The sequence below is a fragment of the Grammomys surdaster genome, unplaced genomic scaffold, assembly GCF_004785775.1.
Source record: "Grammomys surdaster isolate TR1022 unplaced genomic scaffold, NIH_TR_1.0 126035, whole genome shotgun sequence".
NCBI classification, from domain to species: domain Eukaryota; kingdom Metazoa; phylum Chordata; class Mammalia; order Rodentia; family Muridae; genus Grammomys; species Grammomys surdaster.
In genome coordinates, this window is record NW_021620848.1 from 3,317,068 (window position 1) to 3,338,830 (window position 21,763).

Here is a 21,763-nt window from a genome sequence, read left to right on the forward strand (position 1 = left end):
TTTTTCTTTTAGAAGAGTGAAAAAAGATATAGACCCAAATGAAGAGAAACACCAACAAAGGAGGAGAAAGGCCTGCAGAGTCACGTGGGGGCAGAGACCAATTGGGCCTCTGGTGGCCCCCCCACCCACGAGGGGAGGAGGAAAGGACGATCGGACAGGGCCAGTTTGCAGTCTGCCGCTGCCCGGCCGCTGCTGGGTGAAGAAGTTCCTGAGAGTCCGCTAGCCACTGCCCTACCTGGGGCCTGGGAGCCTCCCCACCAGGACCCTGGTGCCCAGTGTCCACCCTTATCCGGCTGAGAAGTCTCCTTCTGTTCAGTAAGTGAAGGCCGGGGCCCAGGCCTCTAATGGCCAGCCTCTCTCCTCAGTGCCTTGCTCGGGCCTAGACTGGCCACCGCCTGCTCTACAGAATGACCAGTACCCACCACTCTGGGCAGGGAAAAGGCCAAGGGTCTCCCCAGATCCATTTCCCCATTACAGTATTCCTCATCTCTTCCTATGGTGTGTTACAGAGGAGCTAGGCCTATGGCGACAGACCCAGTAGGATCTGAGGGTGGTTGGTGGTGTCTTAGAAGTAGCCGGGGCTTCCTGAGGGTGTGATGTTCTGTATCTGTCCCGAGGGTCTCTTAGACTTGTCTTCTGGTCTTGGAGTCTTGCTGCCTGAGTGTCTGGGTTGCCTCCATATGTGTAAGTCTGTGTTTCTACTGTCACTCAGGGCCAGTGTCCACTTTGCTTCCCTGGGTAAGTGGATGAAGGGCTGAGTCACTGTGAGGGTACGCAGGGCAGGGGGCGTTCAGTGGAACCCTGGAGGAAATCACTGACTTAGAGGCAGAAAGGTGGAGAGCAGCTTGGTGCCCATCCCCCATCCCACCAGGGATTTAGCCCAGCCGAGTGCCCACATTATCCAAGATGCCCCTGGTGGGCTACTCTAGAGATGCCCAGTCAGACGCCCAGCCCCAGTGCCTTCATCCCCACTGTCTACTGGCCTCTGTTCATCTGGGGGCTTTTGTTTTGGTTTTGTTTGTATTTTTGCAATGCTAGAAATGAACAGCAGAGCCTCACGTTGGGCGTGGTCTGCCACTGAACCCCATTCCCTCCCCAGTTTCACTTTCTGAGGGTTACTATCTGAAGGGGATTCGTTCAGAAGCCCATATAGACCCTGTCCCTGAGGTGTAGCTGCTCCGTGTGGGGAGAGGGCCTGACACATCTCTGGCGCGCTCTCTCTCTCCTTCCTTCTACAATTCATCCACACAAATTCACTCAACTCAGCTCTGTAGGAAGTGACTTGCCTGAGCTAGGACAGGATAGCCAAGCCGGTCAGAAATGGTGGTGCTTCCCTCCATCGGGCGAATGACTTGAGAGGTTCGCTGGGCTAGGTCTTCAGCTTTGTCCAAGCACCCTAGTCCAGCACCCACAGAAACTCGAGCCACAGAGCTTTGGATGGCTGGGTCTCTGCCATGGCAGAACTGCTGTGCTTCTCCACTGAGGCTTTCTGGCGTCCGTTTCCAGCCTCCAGCACTGCCTTCCACCCCTGGTGGCTAAGAGGACTGGGCTGGATTGAGTAGGCCTCTTCAAAGATCTCTCAACCTCAGTTACTTAACTTGAAAAGCTGTGTGGTCTGGTGGATGTTTCCAGCCCAGAGCAACTACTTTGCCACCTCACCCGCAGGACCAGTAGTCCCGGGGCTCCCGTGTTCTCCCCCTCCCCCTACGCCCTAGCTAAAGGAGAGCTCTCAGGGGCGCATGGGTACAGCTCCATGACTTCGCTTTTCGGGCTCTGCGCCCGTGGAGCTCCGGCTGCTTACCAGACCTTGGGATGTCGCCGAGTGTGATGACCATGCTTCCCATTTCCAGAGGAGCACCCTGAGAGAGACTCCTGGAAATGGGGTTCGTCCCCGAACTCTTGCTGTCCACTGCACCGCATCCATTTTCAGCCACCCTCTGGGAGAGCTGGCTTCGAATTAAGAAACAGGGCTGAGTGGGTGCATGCAGCCTGAGTAGGCAAATGTGGCAGTGCTAACTCACAAGTCCAGTTTCCTCCTTGCACTAGCGCCTTGCCCACCGCCCCACTCACGCCCTTAACCACTGTCACACGGCAAAACGACCAGCGTTCAGGCCTTGGCACCCCTAAACTGGATTAGCAAACGGGAGCTCGCCTCCTCCCTGCGCAGGCGGAGGCCCGAAGCTTCCCCGCGCACGGCACCTGACCTGATTCCGGGGTGCTCAGGGTCCCCAATTCTCTTAGAACTCGCGGGCTTCGGAGGATCGGATCGAGCTGGGGACTGGAGGGCCAGGAGGTGAGGGTGAAGGCCGAGCGGGGCTGTAGGGAGGGCAGGGCACAGGCCGGGTTGTGGGGAGGACAGGGACCGCGCCTCCGCCCCCGGATACCGCACGCGCGCATATAGAGCGGCCACCCCGGCCCCGCGCGGCGGGTTCGCGAAGCGCGCAGTGCGGCGGAGGGGCCCGGGTCCCAGGTGCGCCTCGAGCAGCCCCGCGGGCGGCGGGCGCGGGGAGGCGGGGGCAGAGAGGGACGGTCTCCCCGCCCCCGGCCCGAGTGGCCGTCATTGCGGGCGGGCGGCGCTGAGCCCGGGTGCGGCTTCATCGCGGGCGGCGGCACGGCCCAAAGGTGCGGGGCTCGGTGCGGGCCGAACGCGGGGCGCTGCTCGCGGGAGCGGCCTGGGTGGAAGCCGCCGTCGTACCGGCTCTCACGTCCCCGGCCACGGCTCTCGGGACCTGGACTCTCCGTCTGAGGTCTACCGCAGCCTGTATCCCAGATTCTCTACCCCGTCTCCACCGGAGGTCTCCGGCCCGCGCCCGCCACCCCGCTGCACCCTCCACGCCCGCTCCCGGCCCGACGTCTCGGCTCGCCGGTGGGTGCCGTCGCAGCGTGGCTTTGTCTGCGGACCCAGCGGCCCGGCGCCAGGGTTCTCTGCTTCTCAGGGTCAGCCCCTGTCCCTCCACGGGGCCACGCCTTGGAGCTCTCTGCCCGCGCCGCAGCCCGCCGAGAGTCTGTCTCCCCATCCCCGACCCTCTCGCTGGGCACCTCCGTCTCTCCAGGTTTTCCGTTCGTGTTTCTGTCACTCTCGCTGCCTCGGTCTTCCCAGGGTGTCTCTCCTTGCTCGGTGTCTCTCACTGTGTCTCTGATTCTGTGTCTCCGTGGTTTTCTCGTTAGGCCTGTCACTCCTAGCCTCTGATCCGGTCTTTTTCGTTATCCATCGTTGGTCTTTCATCTTTTTACTATGTACTGGGTACGGATCTTTAGATCATCTATCAGTGACCGATCATCATCTGTTCATCATCTATCTACAGAATCTATCAGTGTCTACCTACCTACCTAACAATCAACCATCTATGAATCTCTCCCAATGTCTTTGGCACCGCATTCCTGTCCCCGTCACCCAGGATCCCCTCTCTGTGAAGCAATACTGGCTGGGGTCTCTCTGTCTCTTCTAGACTCGTCTCTGCCTCAGGTCTCTGTCGGGGGACCTCCAGACCACTGCAACTGTGTGCCCTACTTCGCCCTGGTTCCCTGGCGTCTGTCTTCCCCGCTCCCGAGCCTATCTGATTTTCTCAGAATCGGGGTTTTGTTCTCAGACAAACGAATCAGGATGGAAACGCATCGAATCCGAGGGTCCCGGATCGGGCGCGGCAGAGGCGGCGAGGATGCAGCCCTGGAGCGCGGCGGGTGGCTGAGCTGCAGCGCAGGGACATGGCCCGCAAACCCCCGCAGCCGGCCGGTGCTGGGGACCGCCCCGTGTGCACAGACCAGGGCAACCCCAAGCCAGTCGCCGTCGGCCCGCGCTGACCCGATCCTCCTTCCACAGGCGGACGCCGCGGGCATGGACTATTCGTACGACGAGGACCTGGACGAGCTGTGTCCGGTGTGTGGTGACAAGGTGTCAGGCTACCACTACGGGCTGCTCACGTGCGAGAGCTGCAAGGTGAGCGCGAAGCGGGAGCAGGGAGGGTGTAGGCTGCGGGAGACAAGGGTGCGGGCGGCGAACGAAGGTCGGAACCTGGCGCTCATTCCCTTCCTCTGGAGCAGGGCTTCTTCAAGCGCACAGTCCAGAACAACAAGCATTACACGTGCACCGAGAGTCAGAGCTGCAAAATCGACAAGACGCAGCGTAAGCGCTGTCCCTTCTGCCGCTTCCAGAAGTGCCTGACGGTGGGCATGCGCCTGGAAGGTGCGCGTCCTGCACGCCCGGGACCCCTGACTGCTGGCCGCCCCAGGGAGCCGCGGGCGGGCCTGGGAGAGGGGCTGAGGGGAAAGCGGAGCAGTTTCTGGATCCAGGTGATTGGCCCCTCGGCGTGACGTTGGGGCCCCAGCTCTGCAGGGAGCAGAGGCAACTAGGGAGTCTAGCGCCAGGAGAGTCCACGCATGTAGGGCCTGCCTGGGCTCAGTCCCAAAATATCAAAAGTGAGACTTCCAGTATGGTGGTCCATCCCTGCAATCCTAGAACTCTGAAGACTGAGGCAAGGTGGCTGCCAGTCATGAGCTGCGTATTGAGATCCAGTATTCCCTTCCCCCGAGGAGTGGGGTAAAGCCTTTCTCCAGGACAGAGACCTGTGTGAGAAGCTCCCAGACACCCCCGTAGATCCCCCACACCAGCCAAAAGCATAGTTCTCAATAACTTGACCATGTTCGAATCCCAGCTTTATCAATTGTAGGCTAGGGACTTCTCTGAGCTGCGGATGCCCCCATTTGAATAATGAAGTAAAAATGTAATGCTTGCCTTGTGTTAGCAGGAGGACAAGGGGGAGCAGGAGAGGGCGGTGAGAAAGAGCGGGAGTTGCCTTCTGTGAAGGGAAAGACTCAGCAGAATAATTGTAACTGTCGTTATGATCACACTTTCTGCTGTTATCTATCCATTGCTGATCAGACTGTGCATCTATCTGTCTGTCCATCCAGGCATCTAAGTTTTACAGGAATTGAGATTCCTTCCCATGCATTCAGAGTCCAGCCCTGAGAAGGTTGGGGTGAAAGGAACAACGGCCTATAGCTGCCTCTCCCCTTCTCCTGTTCTGGTCCAGAGAGGACAGTAACGGTCCATCAGGAGAGACTCAGACTTAGAAAGTGGACAGTCATAGCTTCTACCCTGCTGGCCCCAGTCGGGCTGAGCGCCCAGCCAGCAGCTGTTGGCTAAAGTTTTTGCAGAGAAAGCCCTGAAGGCTAGGGAAAGCTGTGGACATATACTGCTACCTAGAGAGGAACTCAGATTGAAGGTGGTACCCTGATCTGTGTTGGGAGCCCTCATGCCTAGGTCCAGGTCCCGAGCAGGCAGAGAGCTGGCTATTGTGGGTGGCAGAAGCCTCTGCAGCAGCCCCTGAGGGGAGCAAAGCCTCCCGGTAGGAAGATCTATGTCGGGCAGGCTTCCCAAGCCTTTAGTTCTGTGGAACACCACCCCTCTCTCCCTTTTCTCAGGGCTTGGGTGGGGTCCTGTCTGAGCAAGGGCTGGAACCACACTGGAGCTGCAGAGATGCACCTGTTGAGTCTGGCTGGTGACACATTCTTGGCCAGGAGAAAAACATCTGGTCAGCAAAATAGATCCCCTCCTCCAGCACAAACCCAGGCTCACAGTAGACTGCAGTGGGGAAAGCTTTGTAGAGGCACCCCACTGTGAGCAAAGCAGACTAGGGGCCCTTTGCTTTTACCATCTCCCTGTCAGACCTTGGACTGGGCACCTGAACCCAGGAGCTCTCAGCCTGAGGTATTCCTCTGGGGCAGGTCAGGAGATTCTGCCTGGGGGAATCCTGAGACTTCCTGGAGGTGACAGCATTGGACTGGGTGTTAAGTAAATGCAAGAAAAAGAAAAGAGTTCCAGGCGGAGGGGTGAGTGGGCAGAGGGGCAGGAGATGGGATCTTGAGAATGTGGAGAAAGGCCTGGGATGTCTAGCAAGATGTTTCTCTCGCCTGTAGGCAGAGAAGGCCACTGAGTAGGGCTGGGGCGATGGTATATGCGTGTGAGAGAGACATATCTTTTTTGGGAAAGATCTGCGGCAGACAGTTGGGAAGGTAGAAGCTGACAGACTGCTCTTACCCACAGCTGTGCGCGCTGACCGAATGCGGGGAGGCCGGAACAAGTTTGGGCCCATGTACAAGAGAGACCGGGCCTTGAAGCAACAGAAGAAAGCACAGATTCGGGCCAACGGCTTCAAGCTGGAGACAGGACCACCGATGGGGGTGCCCCCGCCACCCCCTCCCCCACCGGACTACATGTTACCCCCGAGCCTGCATGCACCGGAGCCCAAGGCCCTGGTCTCTGGCCCACCTAGTGGGCCGCTAGGTGACTTTGGAGCCCCATCTCTGCCTATGGCCGTGCCTGGTCCCCATGGGCCTCTGGCTGGCTACCTCTATCCTGCCTTCTCTAACCGCACCATCAAGTCTGAGTATCCAGAGCCCTATGCCAGCCCCCCTCAACAGCCAGGGCCACCTTACAGCTATCCAGAGCCCTTCTCGGGAGGGCCCAATGTACCAGAGCTCATATTGCAGCTGCTGCAACTAGAGCCAGAGGAGGACCAGGTGCGTGCTCGCATTGTGGGCTGTCTGCAGGAGCCAGCCAAGAGCCGCTCTGACCAGCCAGCGCCCTTCAGCCTCCTCTGCAGAATGGCCGACCAGACCTTTATCTCCATTGTCGACTGGGCACGGAGGTGCATGGTATTTAAGGAGCTGGAGGTGGGTACCTCCTCACAGGCCCCAGCCCCTTGCTTTAGCTACTAATCCTGGTTGCCCAGCATCATCCTTTTGACAGACAGTCCTGCCCAGTGGCTTCAGGCAGTGTCTGAGGAAGTGCCACTGCATGGAAGAAGGGCTTTTCTGAGCTACTGCAGCTTTCTGGTGCCTGCTGCCCCTTGTCCATCCATCTCCCTATCTCTTCAGTCTGTCTCTCTTGGCCTCTTTCTCTCCTGTGTCCCCTTCCTGGCTTGTGGTTTCCCAGCACCTCCATGTTCCACCAGGCTTTGCTTCTCTTCCAGTTGGCGTTTCTACAGGTAGCTTCTTCTTTCTTTGAGACCCTGAGCTCCCTTAAACATTTGTCTTGGACCCCAAACCCCCAGCCTGTGTCAGAAGTAGGTCCCGCCATCCTAACCTTTTATTTATTCAGAAAGAACACCAATCCCACCATCCTCAGTTGTCATAGATGTGGCTCTGGGTGTATGACTTTGTGTGTTTGGGGACCTGATTACTACCTAGCTAATGTGATTTACTACCCTACGATGATGATGATGACGATGAGTATGTGTGTGCAAACGTGTATGCACAAGAGTGTAGGATAACTAGATACAATTCCTGCCACATTCAACTACCTTCCCTTATCTCAGCGTCCTCTTTCTCCCGGGGTTAGTGTGCATGAAGGAAGGTAAAGAAAGCAGGATCACAGCAGGAGGGATTGAGGCTAGCAACAGGAAGAACTTTCCGAGTCATTTCATCTATTAGTGTGAAGTCCTAATGCCCGCCCGCCCGAGAGCTAACTGTGTACTGTGTGCTCAACCTAGCTCCTTATGTGCACTGCCCCCAAGATTCCAGAATCCTGAGCAAGACTCATTGCTGCATGGGTACAACCCAACCTGACCCTCCTAGGTCAAGCCCCCCTGGTTGTTCTGAGGCTAGCTATAAACAGCAGGCTGCTGCCCTCCCTGCGGGAAGCACTGCAGCCTTGAGCGGCTGTCAGTGCTGACGCCATTCTGCCTGGGCTTCCTTTGGGCGTGTGGCCAGATGGGCTGGGGGCACTGCCTCCTGCCTGCTTGCCTGCCTGCCTGGCATCCAGGTAAATAAGGTGCAGTGTGAGCATTCTGAGCCCTGTGGGGGCACCTCAAGCTTTGGCCCAGGGGACTCTGGGAATTAGGAACTAATGGCCAACTGTGACTCTCATTTCCACTGTGTAAGGCTTGCAATGACCAAGGACATGCCATGTCTGTCTTGGGTGACTTCTCTCACTGGCCTTCTCTAGGGCAACTAATGTAGGAGGTGAATATTGGTCAGCTAGTGGACCTGTCCTGTACTGAGTGCTCTGGAACACCCCCCTCCCCTCCAAGACACTGCAAACATCCCTTGAAGTCCCTGAACAGAGTAGAAGGAGCTAGGCATTCCCAGCTTTCCTGGATCTTGGATCCCGGGGCAGGGCACTTCCTCTGGCTGCCTTCCTGGTTGGGGGGGTGGGTCACGCAGGATGGGAAGGGCTTTTGTCCTAGCGTTGCTGAGTGTTTTTTCCTGCTTCTGGCTTCTCTGTGGCCCAAACCTTCCTGCTTCCCCTTCCTAGAACCTGTGAAAAGGAGCCCAGGAATCTTAGCCATAGTCAGTGCTGCTCGAAAGGGAACTTGCAGATAAGTCCAAGCCCAACTCTTGCAGCCTCTCTTGAGCCAGCATGCTTCACCAGGCTGGGGGTCTGTACTGCAGTGGTCAGGCATGCAGGTCAGAAGAGCTGAGGCTGTGCAGTGAGCTGGTTCGCATCATGCCACGTGCAAATCTTAGGTGACAGGAGAGAGGCTCTGTGGCTCTGAGACTAGGGCAGCCCCTGAGATGGGCATTGGGGACATCAGAATGAACTGGACCCAGGAAGCTGCAGGGAGGGCTAGAAGACATAGTAGATTGTCAACGAACAGGTCCCTGGGCTCCTCGCATGGAAAGAAATAGAGGACATGGGGGAGAGCACAGCTACATCTGTGGGAGTCAGAGGTTTCTCTGCAGAGGGGGTCAGAAGACAGGTCAGGGCATGCAACCTGTGGGCTTAGCGAGTAACTCTGCTCTTCTGGCCTCAGTTTCTTCATAGGTAGGAGGAGACTAACTAATGTTTTCCTGGAGCCTTGTAAAGTCTGGTTGAGCTAGAACAGATAAAAAAAAATTTTTTTTTGACATGTGGCTCAGTACACAAGAAGCCCCACTGGCAGAGGCCATCCCTCCCCTCTGGTATGCCCCTGTTTGTAGCATAAGGAAGAATCTCCATTCCCAGGCCTTCCAGGAAGAGGACAAGAAAGGACACACAAGGCCCAGACACCTCTGAGCTCTGTAAAATGGGAGCCGCTTTGCCCCTGGTGGTGTACCAACTTTTTACCTGAACAGTGGTAGACTCACCTTTACCAGGTGCTTAGCATAATCCCCAGGAAGGATAGGCTGGAGGGGGTGATAGGAATCCATCTTGACATCTGTTCCTCCTCAATGTCCCACTCTCCTTCCCCATGGAGGCCCCATTGGCAGCAGATAATTGCTCAGATAGATGGTTTATTGAGACATAGTAAGTCTGTCAGTACTGGACTGATAAACAATTGCTCACCCAGGAGCTGGCCACGGCCAGCCATGGAGTGTCAGACCCTGAAGAATTACTGAGCCTGTTGGCCTTGGCTGCCAGACTGATCAGACCCTAGGGGCTCCAGCGAGGCCTGTTGAGGGAGAGGTCAGTGCAATACCATCAATACCCTTCTTGGATGCAGACTGCAGTGTCAAGGCTCCAAGATTTGTGGTGAGCCATAAGAGGACTCAACAGACAAACTGGGTTGTCCAGGGACCCTAAGCCAGGACTGCAAATGACATTGTTCCTAAGGTGGAAACCAGCTCTTTGAGCTGAGAGATACTCTTACACACGCAGTTTCTTGTGGAGAGCACAGGCAGCCGCAGTATGTTGGAGTTGGATGTCCATGTGTCCATCTGCCCACCCATAGGAAGAGGTGGGCATGACAGGAAAATTTGCTTGGCCAAAAGGAAAATGGAGCCCAGCAGGTTCTTCAGAACCTTTGGGGCTGGTCCAGGTGCCCCATGCCCTCTCCAGTGCCAACTGTGCCTGGTTGTCTCTATGCAGAAGAGGGAAGAGTCCTTTCCTCTCACAGATCAGGAAGTTATGGTTGAGGAGAGTGTATGACCAGGAGAAGGACTAGAACACAGGGTCTGGCATGCTCAGTGTAGTCTCACGCTGCAACATTCTCGTCGGTCCTCAAGCCAGGCCACGCAGTCCCACAGTTGAGGTCTGGGTAGAGTCTGCTGCAGGGCTGGGCACCCAGGTCACTGTGACCTCTCTGTCTTCTGCCAAGGCTCAGTCTGCTTATCTCCTAATTCTCCTCTTTATCATTTCTCCTGCCCCGATTCTCCCATCTGGGCACAAGGGTATCTGCGCCTATGCCTGAGATAGGGGCAGAGCAAGCCCAGCCCTGCTGGGCCTCTTTCTGGATCACCTACATGGGTCTGTATTACTTTGTTGCCACTGTGACCGTCTAGTAGGCTTTTTCCACCCTGGTGTCCAGAATTTCTCAGGGGTCCCCAAGAACTTCCCAGATCCTCCTGCCTGGTGTCACCTGAGTGATCCTGTTTGATTAGCTGTCCTGTGGGTATCTGTCACCTGGGCAGGCATGAGGGGCTCTGGCACTGAGTTTTGGTTTACTCCTTGGAAAGGGTGATGGAGAAGGGAGATGTGAGGAAAGAGGGAGAGTAGCCTGCAGTCAGAGGCTGGGTCTCTGTTCTAACAGTGATGGGGCTCAGGACAAGCAGAGGACTGGGCTTGGGACCCAGAGAGGAGATGGGTGCGAACTGGTAGAAGAGGGCCCTCCTGCTCTCCTGCCCTGTGCGTTGGAGCAGGGGTGGGTGGGCGGGGCCCTGAGAAGCCTGCATGACTGTCTAGATGCTCTTTCCTTTTGACCCTCTCTCTTTGTTAGGATTACTATGGCTATGTTGAAATGCCATGACCAAAAGCAATTTAGGTGTGAAAGGGTTTCTTTGGTTTACACATCCTGAGCTACAGCCATTGAAGAAAGCCAAGACAGAAACTCAAAGTGGGCAGGAACCCAGAGGCAGGAGCTGATACAGAGGCCAAGGAGGACTGCTGCCACCTGCCTTGTTCCGTATGGGTTGCACAGCCTGCCTTTTTATAGAACCAGGGCCACCAGCTTAGGATGGTGGTGGGTTTCCCCCCAACACCAATCACTAATTAAGAAAATGCCCTACAGGCCTGCTTACAGCCCAACCGTATGGAGACATTTTTCCAGCTGAGGTTCCCTCCTCTCAGATGACTCTAGCTGTGTCAAGTTGACATAAACTAGCCCACACACCTGCCTGAGGATGCCCAAAAGAAGGAAGAAAGGCTGTTAAGCTGAGGACAGAGCTAGTTTTTATGTCTAGTTATCTCTCCTTGGGCCTGGGTTTGAGGGAAAGACAAATGTTTTATGAACCAAATGCCCCTTCATCAGCCTCTTGCTGATGCCTGAAGGATCAAGAGTGGCATGCCCTCTCATACTCCAAAGTACCAGGAAAAATAGGCACAGATTGGAGCCATCCTAGTTCCAAAGGGTAGTGAGAGAGTGGAGTTGAGCAGAGCTTCCTGGAGGAGGCACCCAGTCTATAGGAGACTGGTGGCAAGGGGGACAAGAGGGCAGGTTGTCTTCTATGCCTAGTGGTAAAGAGCATGGACCTAGAGCCACGCCGCGCTGTACAACCATAGGTAGCCTGTCTGAGCTCACTGCTCACTTTCTTCTCTCTGTAAAATGATAGTGACTGTCAACAGGGTTGACAGGCAGCAAGGTTGGTAGTTACTGCAAGGTGTGGCCCAGGGAGAGCTGGGAGTATCTAGCCAATCTCAGTCCCATTCCTGGAAAACCACGTGGTAGAAGAAGAGAATTGACCACTACATGCACGCTGTGGTACACACACACACACACACACACACACACACAAGTATGCAAATGTAAAATGATTATTTTAAAAAAGAAAGGCTTTGGGCTGGGTGGAGAAAAGGAGGTGAGTGGGGCTGGGGCAGGGGGAGGAGAGGTTGGGTATAGGGGGTGAGTGGGGAGATGGTGAAGCATCCCTGGCTGCCATTCTCATGGCTCTAAGCAGAAGTTTCTCCTGTCGGGAGCATCTGCCCATTCTGTGGAAGGATGCAATAACCCCAGAGTTGGGGGACACTCATCAGGGACTGTCCTCTCCTGGGCTCTAAGGCCCAACTGCACCCTGATGGTTAGGATCTACCTTGCTCATAGCTGTTTATCGCAGCAGACAGCTGCGATGTCTATGAGCTAAGTAGCCCTTGTTTCTTCCCCAGGAGCCTAGGTACCTCTGCAGCTCCCCCCGAGGGACCCTTCAGGGGCAGCCATGGTCACAGGCCCTCCACAAGGCATAAGGGGTGAGGGTTGGTCTTCACAGAATTAGCTCCTAGTGTGAGATATGTGACTGGCCCTCTCAAAGCACTTAGATCCAGAAAGACTCTAAGATCACACACCTAATAAAAGACGGAACTGGGGCCTGAAGGAAGCCCTCACTGGGTCCCAATGAAGCAAACAGCTGGGCAGATAGGACCATCCCAGACTTTGAATTGAGAGTTGAGAGAAGGGCACGGAGGACAGTCCCCAGCTGGACCTTGGCATGATTCTTCCCTACAGGTGGCTGACCAGATGACACTGCTGCAGAACTGTTGGAGCGAGCTGTTGGTGTTGGACCACATCTACCGCCAGGTCCAGTACGGCAAGGAAGACAGCATCCTGCTGGTTACTGGACAGGAGGTGACTGAATTGGTCCAACCCCCAGTCCTGTATAATCTCAGGCCTCCTCAGGCTGGCTCGGGATACCCCAAATTCCAATTTCAGGGACATTCACTAGCCAGACTTCTCTGTGTCCTGGGGCCTTCGGAGGACTGGCTAGTGGAGGTTCTTATAGGAGAGGACAGTGGGATTGAGTCTCTCCAAAATAAGGCAGAGTTGGTCGCTGATACTGAAGTGACGGGTGGCAGTCTACGTTGTCACACATGAAAGCTGCAGGATCAAGAACTCTGAGAAGGGGTTCAGAGTAGGGCCAAGGGACTGTGGGCTGGCAAATGTGAGAGATGAGGGTGCAGGCGTTGCTAGGGGCTGGTGAGCAGGCAAGTAGGGTCTCCATTCTCATAAATGATGAGTGAATGAATGAATGAATGAATGAACAAACAAACACAAGAGTGGGCAAAAGGCCCAGAGAGCTCAGACTCAGAATTTGGCCTCTGTAGATTAGAGAATGTAACATGATAGGTGTGAGAAGCTGTGGAGAGGACTTGAGAACTCCTGAACCCCTGCTCCCCACAGGAGGGATATTAGGGCTGCCAGTGGATGTGGGTGAAGGAGCCTAAAGGACTGGCGTCTAGAGACACATTTAAAGAGGACAGCACAGAGGTGGTGAGAGGAGGTACAGGGAAAGAAGTAGGAGGAAGAAAAGAAAACTCCTGGAGAAAGGAGTGTGGCCCCAGGAGGGGACACAGGTTGAATAGTGGGCACAGTGGGTACTGGAACGAAATACAGGCCAAGGTTTCACTTCCCTCCCCCTGTCTCTCAGGACCTGTGTCCTCATCTGGGGTTCATATCTCCCATGTTTCAGGCCATTGGAAGAAGACATGAGGATGCTGGTCCCAGGGGGTTACTCTGGGCCACACGAGTGCAAAGGCAGGATCTAGGATATGAGTGAGGATACACAGGCTGTGGGAACATCCTGAGTGTAGTCACCCACCCATGTTTGATTGTGTGACTCTGCCCATAACAGAGATGCGTGGGTGTCCATAGCTGCCTGGCACAGTGTAAGAGTGAATGCATACGCAGGTGTGGGTCTGTGTTGCTAACAATGGTCACTGAAGGGCAGGAGTGGGTGTGGGTTGTGCAGACACGAGTACCATAGCTTCAGGGAACAGCCTTGTGCGTGTATCTGCATGAATGTGTGTGTGTGTGTGTGTGTGAGAGAGAGAGAGAGAGAGAGAGAGAGAGAGAGAGAGGAGAGAGAGAGAGAGAGAAGAGAGAGAGAGACAGAGACAGAGAGACAGAGAGACAGAGAGACAGAGAGACAGAGAGAGAGAATTGTGGGAAACGAGCTAGGCGATGATGAACCAGCTCTTATATGGTGGCCATTTCCTAGGCTTGGCAGAACCACCCCTATTGCCTCCTCCCCTGCCCTAGGGAAGGGCACTTGTCAAAATCAGCTATGCAAGAATAGTTCTCACTCACTACAGGGCTGGAGACAGCCCTTTGTAAATGAAGTATCCTTCAGCTCCCGAGTATTCCTGCTGCCTGGTGCCTGCCCCACTGCCACTAGAGATGAGGCCAGGCATGGGTGTTCAGCTTGGTTCAACAGATGGAACAAAGCTGGCAAAATGGTGGGCCTGAGGCTCAGTGCTTGACCCAAGTCACTGATCAGAACCTACTGCCCTGTGCCCTTTTGTCCGAGCCCCTGTCTCTCTGCCCACCTCTCTGACTTGCCCTCTGCCGGTGCAGGTGGAGCTGAGCACGGTAGCTGTGCAGGCTGGCTCCCTGCTGCACAGCCTGGTGCTGCGGGCACAGGAGTTAGTGCTACAGCTGCATGCGCTTCAGCTGGACCGCCAGGAGTTCGTCTGTCTCAAGTTCCTAGTCCTCTTCAGCCTTGGTGAGTGGCCTCTGGAGGCTCTGCAGTGGAGGGTGGTAAAAACATGGTGAGGGGTGTGGCTACTGTGGTTAGAAATCCAAGGGACAAGGATCCTCCTTTAATGAGTGTTATAAGGGCACATGGTCAGGGCCTGGGGCTCCCTGGAGGGGCTTGGTTTCTCAGTGTGAAATCCCAAAGGCTGAGGTGTTGTCTGTGTTTTGTTTTTCATGGGGTGAAGACCTTTCTGAACATCTGATTTGTTTCTGGCTGATCATGCCAGAAATTGTTCTTCATACATAGCACACTTAAATGCTGGCTGCATATAGGACTCTTTTATCCCTGGCTCCCATCCTGGGGTCCCTACTTTCCCTTACTCCCTGAACTACAGGGACCCAAGTTCTGACTGTAGATCCCTTCACCTATACATTCATTCATTCTACAAACATCTGCTGAACATCTGCCTGGTGCCAGAGACTGTAGGCAACGTAGCAAATGGGAAAGACACCAGCTGCTGCCCTCAGAGCCATCCACTTGGGGGAACAGCAAGCATCTTATAAAGGTAGAATACATAGACGGGAGAGTGCATAGCAGCAATGAGTGCAAGATGCAACAAATCTGGAGGCATGCCTCAGAGAGCCCAAGTCCTGGGATAGAAAGCTTGGAAGAGAGAGTCTTAGTAGGTGAGTTGGCATAGGATTCTTCAGCAGGGAAGCAGCTATGGAACGAAGGACAGAACGGGAACATGTCTTTGTGGCAGTCTGGCAATGATGCTTCCTAGGGTGCAGGAAGTGTTTGGAAACAGAGAGAAGGGAGCTGGAGAGGGAGCTCAGAGCTCAGGCAGAGTTGGGCTGCTTGCCATGCCACATCCATGTGGCTAGGGACAAGGGCCTGGGCCTCTCAGCCTAGCTAGGGTTCTACAGAGTGTTAGGAAATGACCACAATGAAGTTGCCACCTTAGAGTGTAGCATAGCCTCAGGGGCCCTGGCCAGGCTCTGGAGGATCTTGGGGTGCTCATTAGAGAGGACTTCTCAGCGCCAGTCAGAGCTCCAGCTATGCTCCCTTAACAGAACCCCACAGCCCCCTTTCTCCTACAACCAAAGGTACTAGGTCCAGTTGGTCTCCCTATTTTTCCTGGGGCTAGGCTCAGTGGTGCCTTGACTTGGGGCACCTCAGTGCACCCCTCCCATCCCATATGCCAACTTCACGTCCAGTAACTTGGAAAGATCAATGCTAGAGAGAGTGTGGGAAGAGCCTGTGTAAGTGTGTGGCTGCCTAGAGTCTAATTCTGATCTCTCCGGCTTCGTGCGATCGAGCAAGTCACTCTCCGAGCCTCTATTTCCCCATGTGTGAAATGGCATCCGTACATGTCCTTGACATGCTGCAAGGATACAATGAGGTAATTCTACCACAATCACGGCCCTCAGAAGTGTGTGCTGATGTTTTTTATTAATCATCCTTATTAAGTCCATAAACAGATGAACCAGAGTGACTGAACAAACCAGGCTACAGGCTCAGTCTTTATTCATGCTTTGTGTCTGACTGAAGGCTTTATTGTATCAGGTCTGGCCATGGCGGCTGAGGAGTTCTCAGCTCAGTGGGCCTGAAGTTGGGTTGAGGTTGGAGGTGTCAGAGGCACAGGAGACAGTGATTCTGGGAATTCAACCTATTGGAGCCTAGAACAAGGGAACAATGACAGAGACACACTGGGTCACAGAGTCCTTGGAAAGAGACTTGCTGATGGGATAGGATGTGAGCACACCAGTATGATCAGAGTTAGGGCAACTCTTCTGGGTCAGGATGCAGAAGGAACAGCCTGTCGGAAGTTGTAGGGAGGGGGATGGATAGAGAGGAGGCCATAAGGTAGACAGGGGATGAACTGTGCATGGCCTTGGTTATTGGGAACCTGAGCCTTCCTCTGGAATGGCTCCCACTCTAGGAATAACATGACTACCTCACATCTGCAAATCATCATCTAAGGCCCCTGCAGCTCCAGCCTGGGGTATGCTAGTAGGTTAATAGCCCAGCAGGCAACACCTGTAGCTGGGTGATGGTGGATGGCCTTCTGACTTTGAAATGCAGGGCTCCTCCTCAGAGCTGAGCTTTCAGGAAAACTAGAACTCAAGACAGGGCTGGCTACCTGTCCACAGACTTACAGTCAGTCTGCTTGTGGTACCCTCTGCACCACTGCCCTGGGCTGGATAGCCTCAACCCCAGGCAGTAACTGTCACCCACCCCCCACCCTGTCCCCCTCTACACACCTCCTTCTCGCCTGTCTCTGCAGAAGGGTGCCATTTGGCGTCTAAATAGCATCTCAGGCAGCTCAGAGGCAGGTAAGGAGGCTTAATTAAAATTAGTGCCTCTCTCCTGGCAATAGCAGTGTTTATGAAGATGGGCCTGGCCGGCATTGTTCCCCCGAGGACTTAATCGAAGCTTAATGGATTGACCTAACATTCGATTTCCTGATTCCCATTGAGGCGCACGGCAGCATTCCCTTAAGCGTTTGCAATTTACCCACCGCTCCAAGCCAACAAAAGACGGACTGAATAGCAGTGCCACTCGAGGGGCCATTGTGCACGGGGGCGCCTGCCTGAGTCACTGCTATTGGGACAACATTCTTTATGCCTCGCTGGAATGAAAGGATTATTCAAATATTCAATTAAACCGTGAAAAGGGGGCTTTTCTGAGATCCTGGGGCCCCCAGCTAGCGGCTGCTCCCAGGGTGGGGTGCCATCTCCCACCCCCCCTCTGCCTCCAGGGATGTGGGCAATACCATCCGTCCTGCAGGCTTAGGTCCCAGGCTGGTACTCAGCAAAGGTCCCTGTCCTGACCTACCCCATCTAATAGAAGATAGGTTCTGAGGTGGCCTCTGGTTGCAGAGCTGGAGTGTGAACTCCTAGGCATGTGATGGGAGGGGAGAATCTCTAGGTTGTGGGACGATACCTGTTCCAGGGTCTGAGGGCAAAGGGTACCACATTCAGTGTGACGTGGCTGTATTCCATCCCTTAGACTGGGTGAGCTGAGGAGGCTGGAGAAGAGAGGTAAACTGATCTAAAATTTCCAGGTGAGGGTAAAGTTAGATCTAAAGTCAGATCCAGGGTAGGGTCTTAGACAAAGCCCATAGGTTGCAGAAAACCTAGTTTTGAAGCTTCCAGCCTTCAGGGGAATTCCAGCCACACCCTGCTCACAGCAGGAAGCCTTGCAGGTCTGAATCCTGCCCTGCTATGTATGGGTGGGTGGTCTAGGCACACTCTTGCAGAATGCACTTCTTGCAGTCTAGATATCTGAAGGGATGAACAGGGCTGATGCCACGAAATGGATCCCAGCTCTGGTCTATAGCTGCTGTGTATGTCCATCCACCCTATAGCTGCCTCCATGCTCTAGGGCCATGGAGGTCTTAATATGTGGGAACTGAGAGTCCAGAGGCCTTCTTAGAGAGTGGCTGTCCCTGAAAGTTGTCCTTGCCCTGCACCCTCCCCCTTCTACTCCACTGTCATCCTGAGTCCCTGATGCTTGTTTCTGAGAACAGTAAATCCGGGTAAAGCTGGAAGCCTAGGCCCTCGTGTCTCCATCCCTTCCATCTGAGCAGCATCCTGGCCCATCTTCCTCCACCTCATCTCTTTCTTCTGAGACCCTTTACTGGGAAGCCTTCATATAGGCTCCATCTTTCTCCTGTTAAGAATGTCAGAATAACCTGGGGACAGGATGGAGGTGCTAGCTAATGATACAGGGATGAGAAAGAGGTTGGGGCAAGGACAGACAGGGATCAGTAGACTTCCAGGAGACATCTCTTGCTTCCAGGAGACCAGCTCGGTGGAATGACTTCCTGTGACCACCTTGCAATGTACCTAGAGCCAGCCAGTCTAGAAAGCAGGGTTGGGTAGGTTTCGCTGTTCAGGGGCACTGAGGCGTGGAAGGACTGGGCTGGGATGGAAGCGTATCTCTCTAGATGAAGGGAGCTTTTTATTTTTCTTTCCTAGAGGGCACAAAGATGTCTGTGAGCTACTGGCTATCCCAGGGAGGGGAGGAAGAAAATGACCCTAGCTCATTTATTGGAGGGTGATGGGAGCCAGGATAGAAGCCAGCACCTGCCAAATCCTGCCATACAACTCAGGACCAGCTCCGGTTTCCCTAAATCCATCTTTGGACAACACAGGCCTCAGCAGGTTTGCTGGGGGCGGCTGAGGCTCAGGGTTGCCAGGCACCTCAGCTTCTCTGGCGCAGTGGGTGTTAAGAGGGATTAGAGGGCCAAGAGCGCATGCTGCAGAAACTCCCCCACAGTAGAAAGACTGGGGGTACCTATCCCAAGGGAGGAAACCAGATGAGTGACCCATCTCGTCAACTTCCGGGAGCGACAGCCCAGCAGAGGCCAGGTTAGGCTTTGAGGGCTGAGGGGCTGATGTTAATTAAACTCCTAGGCAGGGCATGAGCCGATAGAGGCTGAGAGCTGTGACAGGAACTTGATGACAAAGAAGAGACCTGGACACCTTATATCTAACCCCTTTCCCTGAGGAAGGTGACCTTTTATGCAGAACACACAGGGACTCTTCCACAGGGCAGCTCATTCCTAACCAACTCCAAAGGCCTCTTTTGTGTCTAACCCAGGACTAAGGCCCAAGGTTGCACTGATCATGCTCCAGCCCTGGTCTCATGTGGTCTACACCGAGCCACCTGTTCCTCTCCCTCTCACCGGGAGCTGGCCTTCCATGTCTATCTGCAGCAATGGTCACCATTGTTCTCATACAGCATGTCTGTATGGAGACGGCTGGTGAGCCAGACTGCCTGCCTGCTCGCCCACCCGCCTTCGTTCCACCCTCCCCCAACCCTCTCTTTTCATTTTTTGACGGTATAGGGGATAGAACCAGGGCCTGTGTGTGCCAGGCCAACGGTGTGCTCTAAGCCACTTCAGTGCCATTTTAAATCTATGTAAATGGCCTTGCCTTGCAAACCTTCAGTTCCTCCCATCCTCTCTTACCCCCCACTCTGCACTGCTTTTCAACATGGCTTCATGGGCTCTGGGTATATCCATTTCACAACTTCCCAGATAACTGGCAGACACCCACCCAGGCCCCTCTTCCTCACTACAAATAGTACTGCAAAGAAGCTGACCCCAGAGACCCATGACTGAATTTATGGAGCCTCTTTCCAGGGCATGCCCAGAGTGCTCATGGGTCTGACGCCCTAAGACAGGTCCTTTGGACAGTGATGTTGATGGTGATGTCTATCAGGGCAGGGTTGATGGCCACAGAAAGCCTTTGCTATGCTTTCTCACAAGCCAGTACCTTACATCCTGGGAGGGACCAGTGCACCCCATTTCATAGATGAGAAAATAGAGAGGTGTAAACAGCACACTAGCAATACATCTGCTGATGTTCCTGCTGGTCTTGATTGTCAAGTATCCATGGTGACAACAGCAATGTTGACTGGTCCAGTGATATGGTTTAGTGGTTGGTGATAGTGGTGGCCAGACTGGTGATAGAAGATAGGGATTTTCTAGGTGTGGTGGCACGTGCCCTTAATCCACTTGGGAGGCAGAGAGAGGCAGGTGGATTGCTGTGAGGTCTAGGCCAGCCAGGGAGGCATAGTGAGATCCTGTCTCAAAAAGAAAGAAAACAAACAAACAAACAAAGACAAAGAAAGCACAGGGAACAGCTTGGGGACACTATGCAAAGTGATGTCAGTGGTGGTGGCCACAGGGTGGAGATGGGGAGATTGCCATCGAGAGGCTCATAGCAGTCTCTGCACCCACAGGTTGGTATCCCCTGGGAATGTGGTGTTGGTAATACTGGTGACTGTGTCAGACCAGCTTTGTTGGTGGCACAGTGGCAAGAGGGTGATGGGCTGCTCCCGTTGCAGATGTGAAATTCCTGAACAACCACAGCCTGGTAAAGGATGCCCAGGAGAAGGCCAACGCTGCCCTGCTGGACTACACCTTGTGTCACTACCCACACTGCGGGGACAAATTCCAGCAATTGCTATTGTGCCTGGTGGAGGTGCGGGCACTGAGCATGCAGGCCAAGGAGTACCTGTACCATAAGCATCTGGGCAACGAGATGCCCCGCAACAACCTTCTCATTGAGATGCTGCAGGCCAAGCAGACTTGAGCCTGGGTGCCAGGCAGCCGGCAGTAGGCAGGGATGCCACTGCCTCCAAAAGACTCCTTGTGTTAGGTGATCCAGGAGCCCTGTCCCTAAGCCCCTGCCCCTGAGCTCCAGAGCTGTGTGTTTGGGATGATGGGCGGGGACTGGCCGGGGCAGGTTGCCTTCATTAGCCACTGGCATGTGTCTGCCACTTGGAGTGCCCCAAAGGGGTGGCTTCAAACCACTCCTTCCTCCATCTGCCCCCAGCTTTTTTTCCTGGTATCTGAGGCCCCAAGAGGAGGCTCAGGATTCCCTGGTGAGCCTGGATGTCCCTTGGGTCAGAGGTCATCCTTTACCTCTCTCCTGTAATCAGACGCAGAGGAAGGTCTGCAGGCATCAATGAGGGCAGAGGAGGGGGTCTCCAGACTCCCCTGAAGCAGGGAAGGAAGTCCACTGTTGTAAACTGAGTTTGCTAAATTGGGTCCCTAGAGGACATCATGGGACTGGGTAGGGAAAAAAGACCCCTCCAGCCCTCCACCCATCTAATTCTGATCCATTACCTGTAAAAGGACTTTATTGTGATCATCCTTCTCCTGGGTCCCAGGTACCCAGGGAGGAGGAGTCTGGTGTATTCAACATTCCTGCCCTAGCCCTGCCCAGCACCAGCTGGCTGGGCTGGGTCTTATCTGCAAGGTTGCAGAGATTCTTTTCCTTTCACCTAGACAGTTCTTAGAAAGCGTGTGAGAGAAAAACGGGCAAGAGACAGACTGAGGACTGAGCTGGGTTATGGGGATTAACACCAAAGCTTTTTTTCCTGACGTCTCCTTCCAAGAGTCAGGGTGGCATCTGGTCATCTTTATGTACCCCACTTCCCTGCTGAGAAAAACTGTTGCTTGCCTCTGTCCCAGCCCCACTAGGGGAGCAGGAGTCCTTACAGGTGGGGAAATGAACCTAGGAGAACTCACAGATCGTTATATGAGGATAGTGCTGAGGACTTTCTCATGGCTCCATCCTCTGGGTCCCTTGCCACAACCCTTGAAGCTGGCCTCAGTTCCCTGGCTACTGCTTTGCCTCCTGAAAGTTACTCTGCAGAGCCAAACACTGGAGGGAAAGGCCTAAGCTATCCTCTGTTTCAGACAGGGCATCCACTGTCTTTCCTGCTTTCATGTCAGATTTACAGCTTATGCTAGGCCTACCCAACTGGACAAGGCTGTCTCCTGTCTTCTATCATACCCCACCTCTGCCCCTGAAATGCGTGCTCCCGCCGAGGCCAGAGACCCACAGCCCCAAGACAAGAAGTGCCCTTATAAACCCCTGCAGCCCTGCAGCCCTGAAATAAATTTTGCAATTAGTTTCCAGTA

The 21,763-nt window shown here is 54.4% G+C and overlaps 1 protein-coding gene across 2 annotated transcripts; it reads left to right on the forward strand.

The window, feature by feature from the left end:
- Positions 1–129: 129 nt before the first annotated feature.
- On the forward strand, positions 130–21,763 carry Nr5a1 (nuclear receptor subfamily 5 group A member 1). Of its 2 annotated transcripts, XM_028754695.1 has the most exons (7): positions 130–315; positions 3,821–3,937; positions 4,042–4,183; positions 6,044–6,672; positions 12,354–12,473; positions 14,199–14,346; positions 20,179–21,763. In XM_028754695.1, the coding sequence occupies exons 2-7, from the start codon at positions 3,836–3,838 to the stop codon at positions 20,424–20,426; spliced, it is 1,389 nt and encodes a 462-aa protein (XP_028610528.1). In that variant the 5' UTR covers positions 130–315; positions 3,821–3,835; the 3' UTR covers positions 20,427–21,763. The 2 variants fall into 2 exon arrangements, with proteins under 2 accessions (XP_028610528.1, XP_028610529.1); XM_028754696.1 differs by lacking the exons at positions 130–315; positions 4,042–4,183 and having other exon boundaries at positions 3,868–3,937.

What these genes read in the sequence shown, in the direction of transcription:
- Nr5a1 (XM_028754695.1), top strand. Translation starts at nt 3,836, where the DNA reads ATGGACTATTCGTACGACGAGGACCTGGACGAGCTGTGTCCGGTGTGT. An exon ending in GGTGGGCATGCGCCTGGAAG is followed by an intron (nt 4,184 to 6,043) that starts GTGCGCGTCCTG and finishes TCTTACCCACAG; the next exon opens with CTGTGCGCGCTGACCGAATG. An exon ending in CCTAGTCCTCTTCAGCCTTG is followed by an intron (nt 14,347 to 20,178) that starts GTGAGTGGCCTC and finishes CTCCCGTTGCAG; the next exon opens with ATGTGAAATTCCTGAACAAC.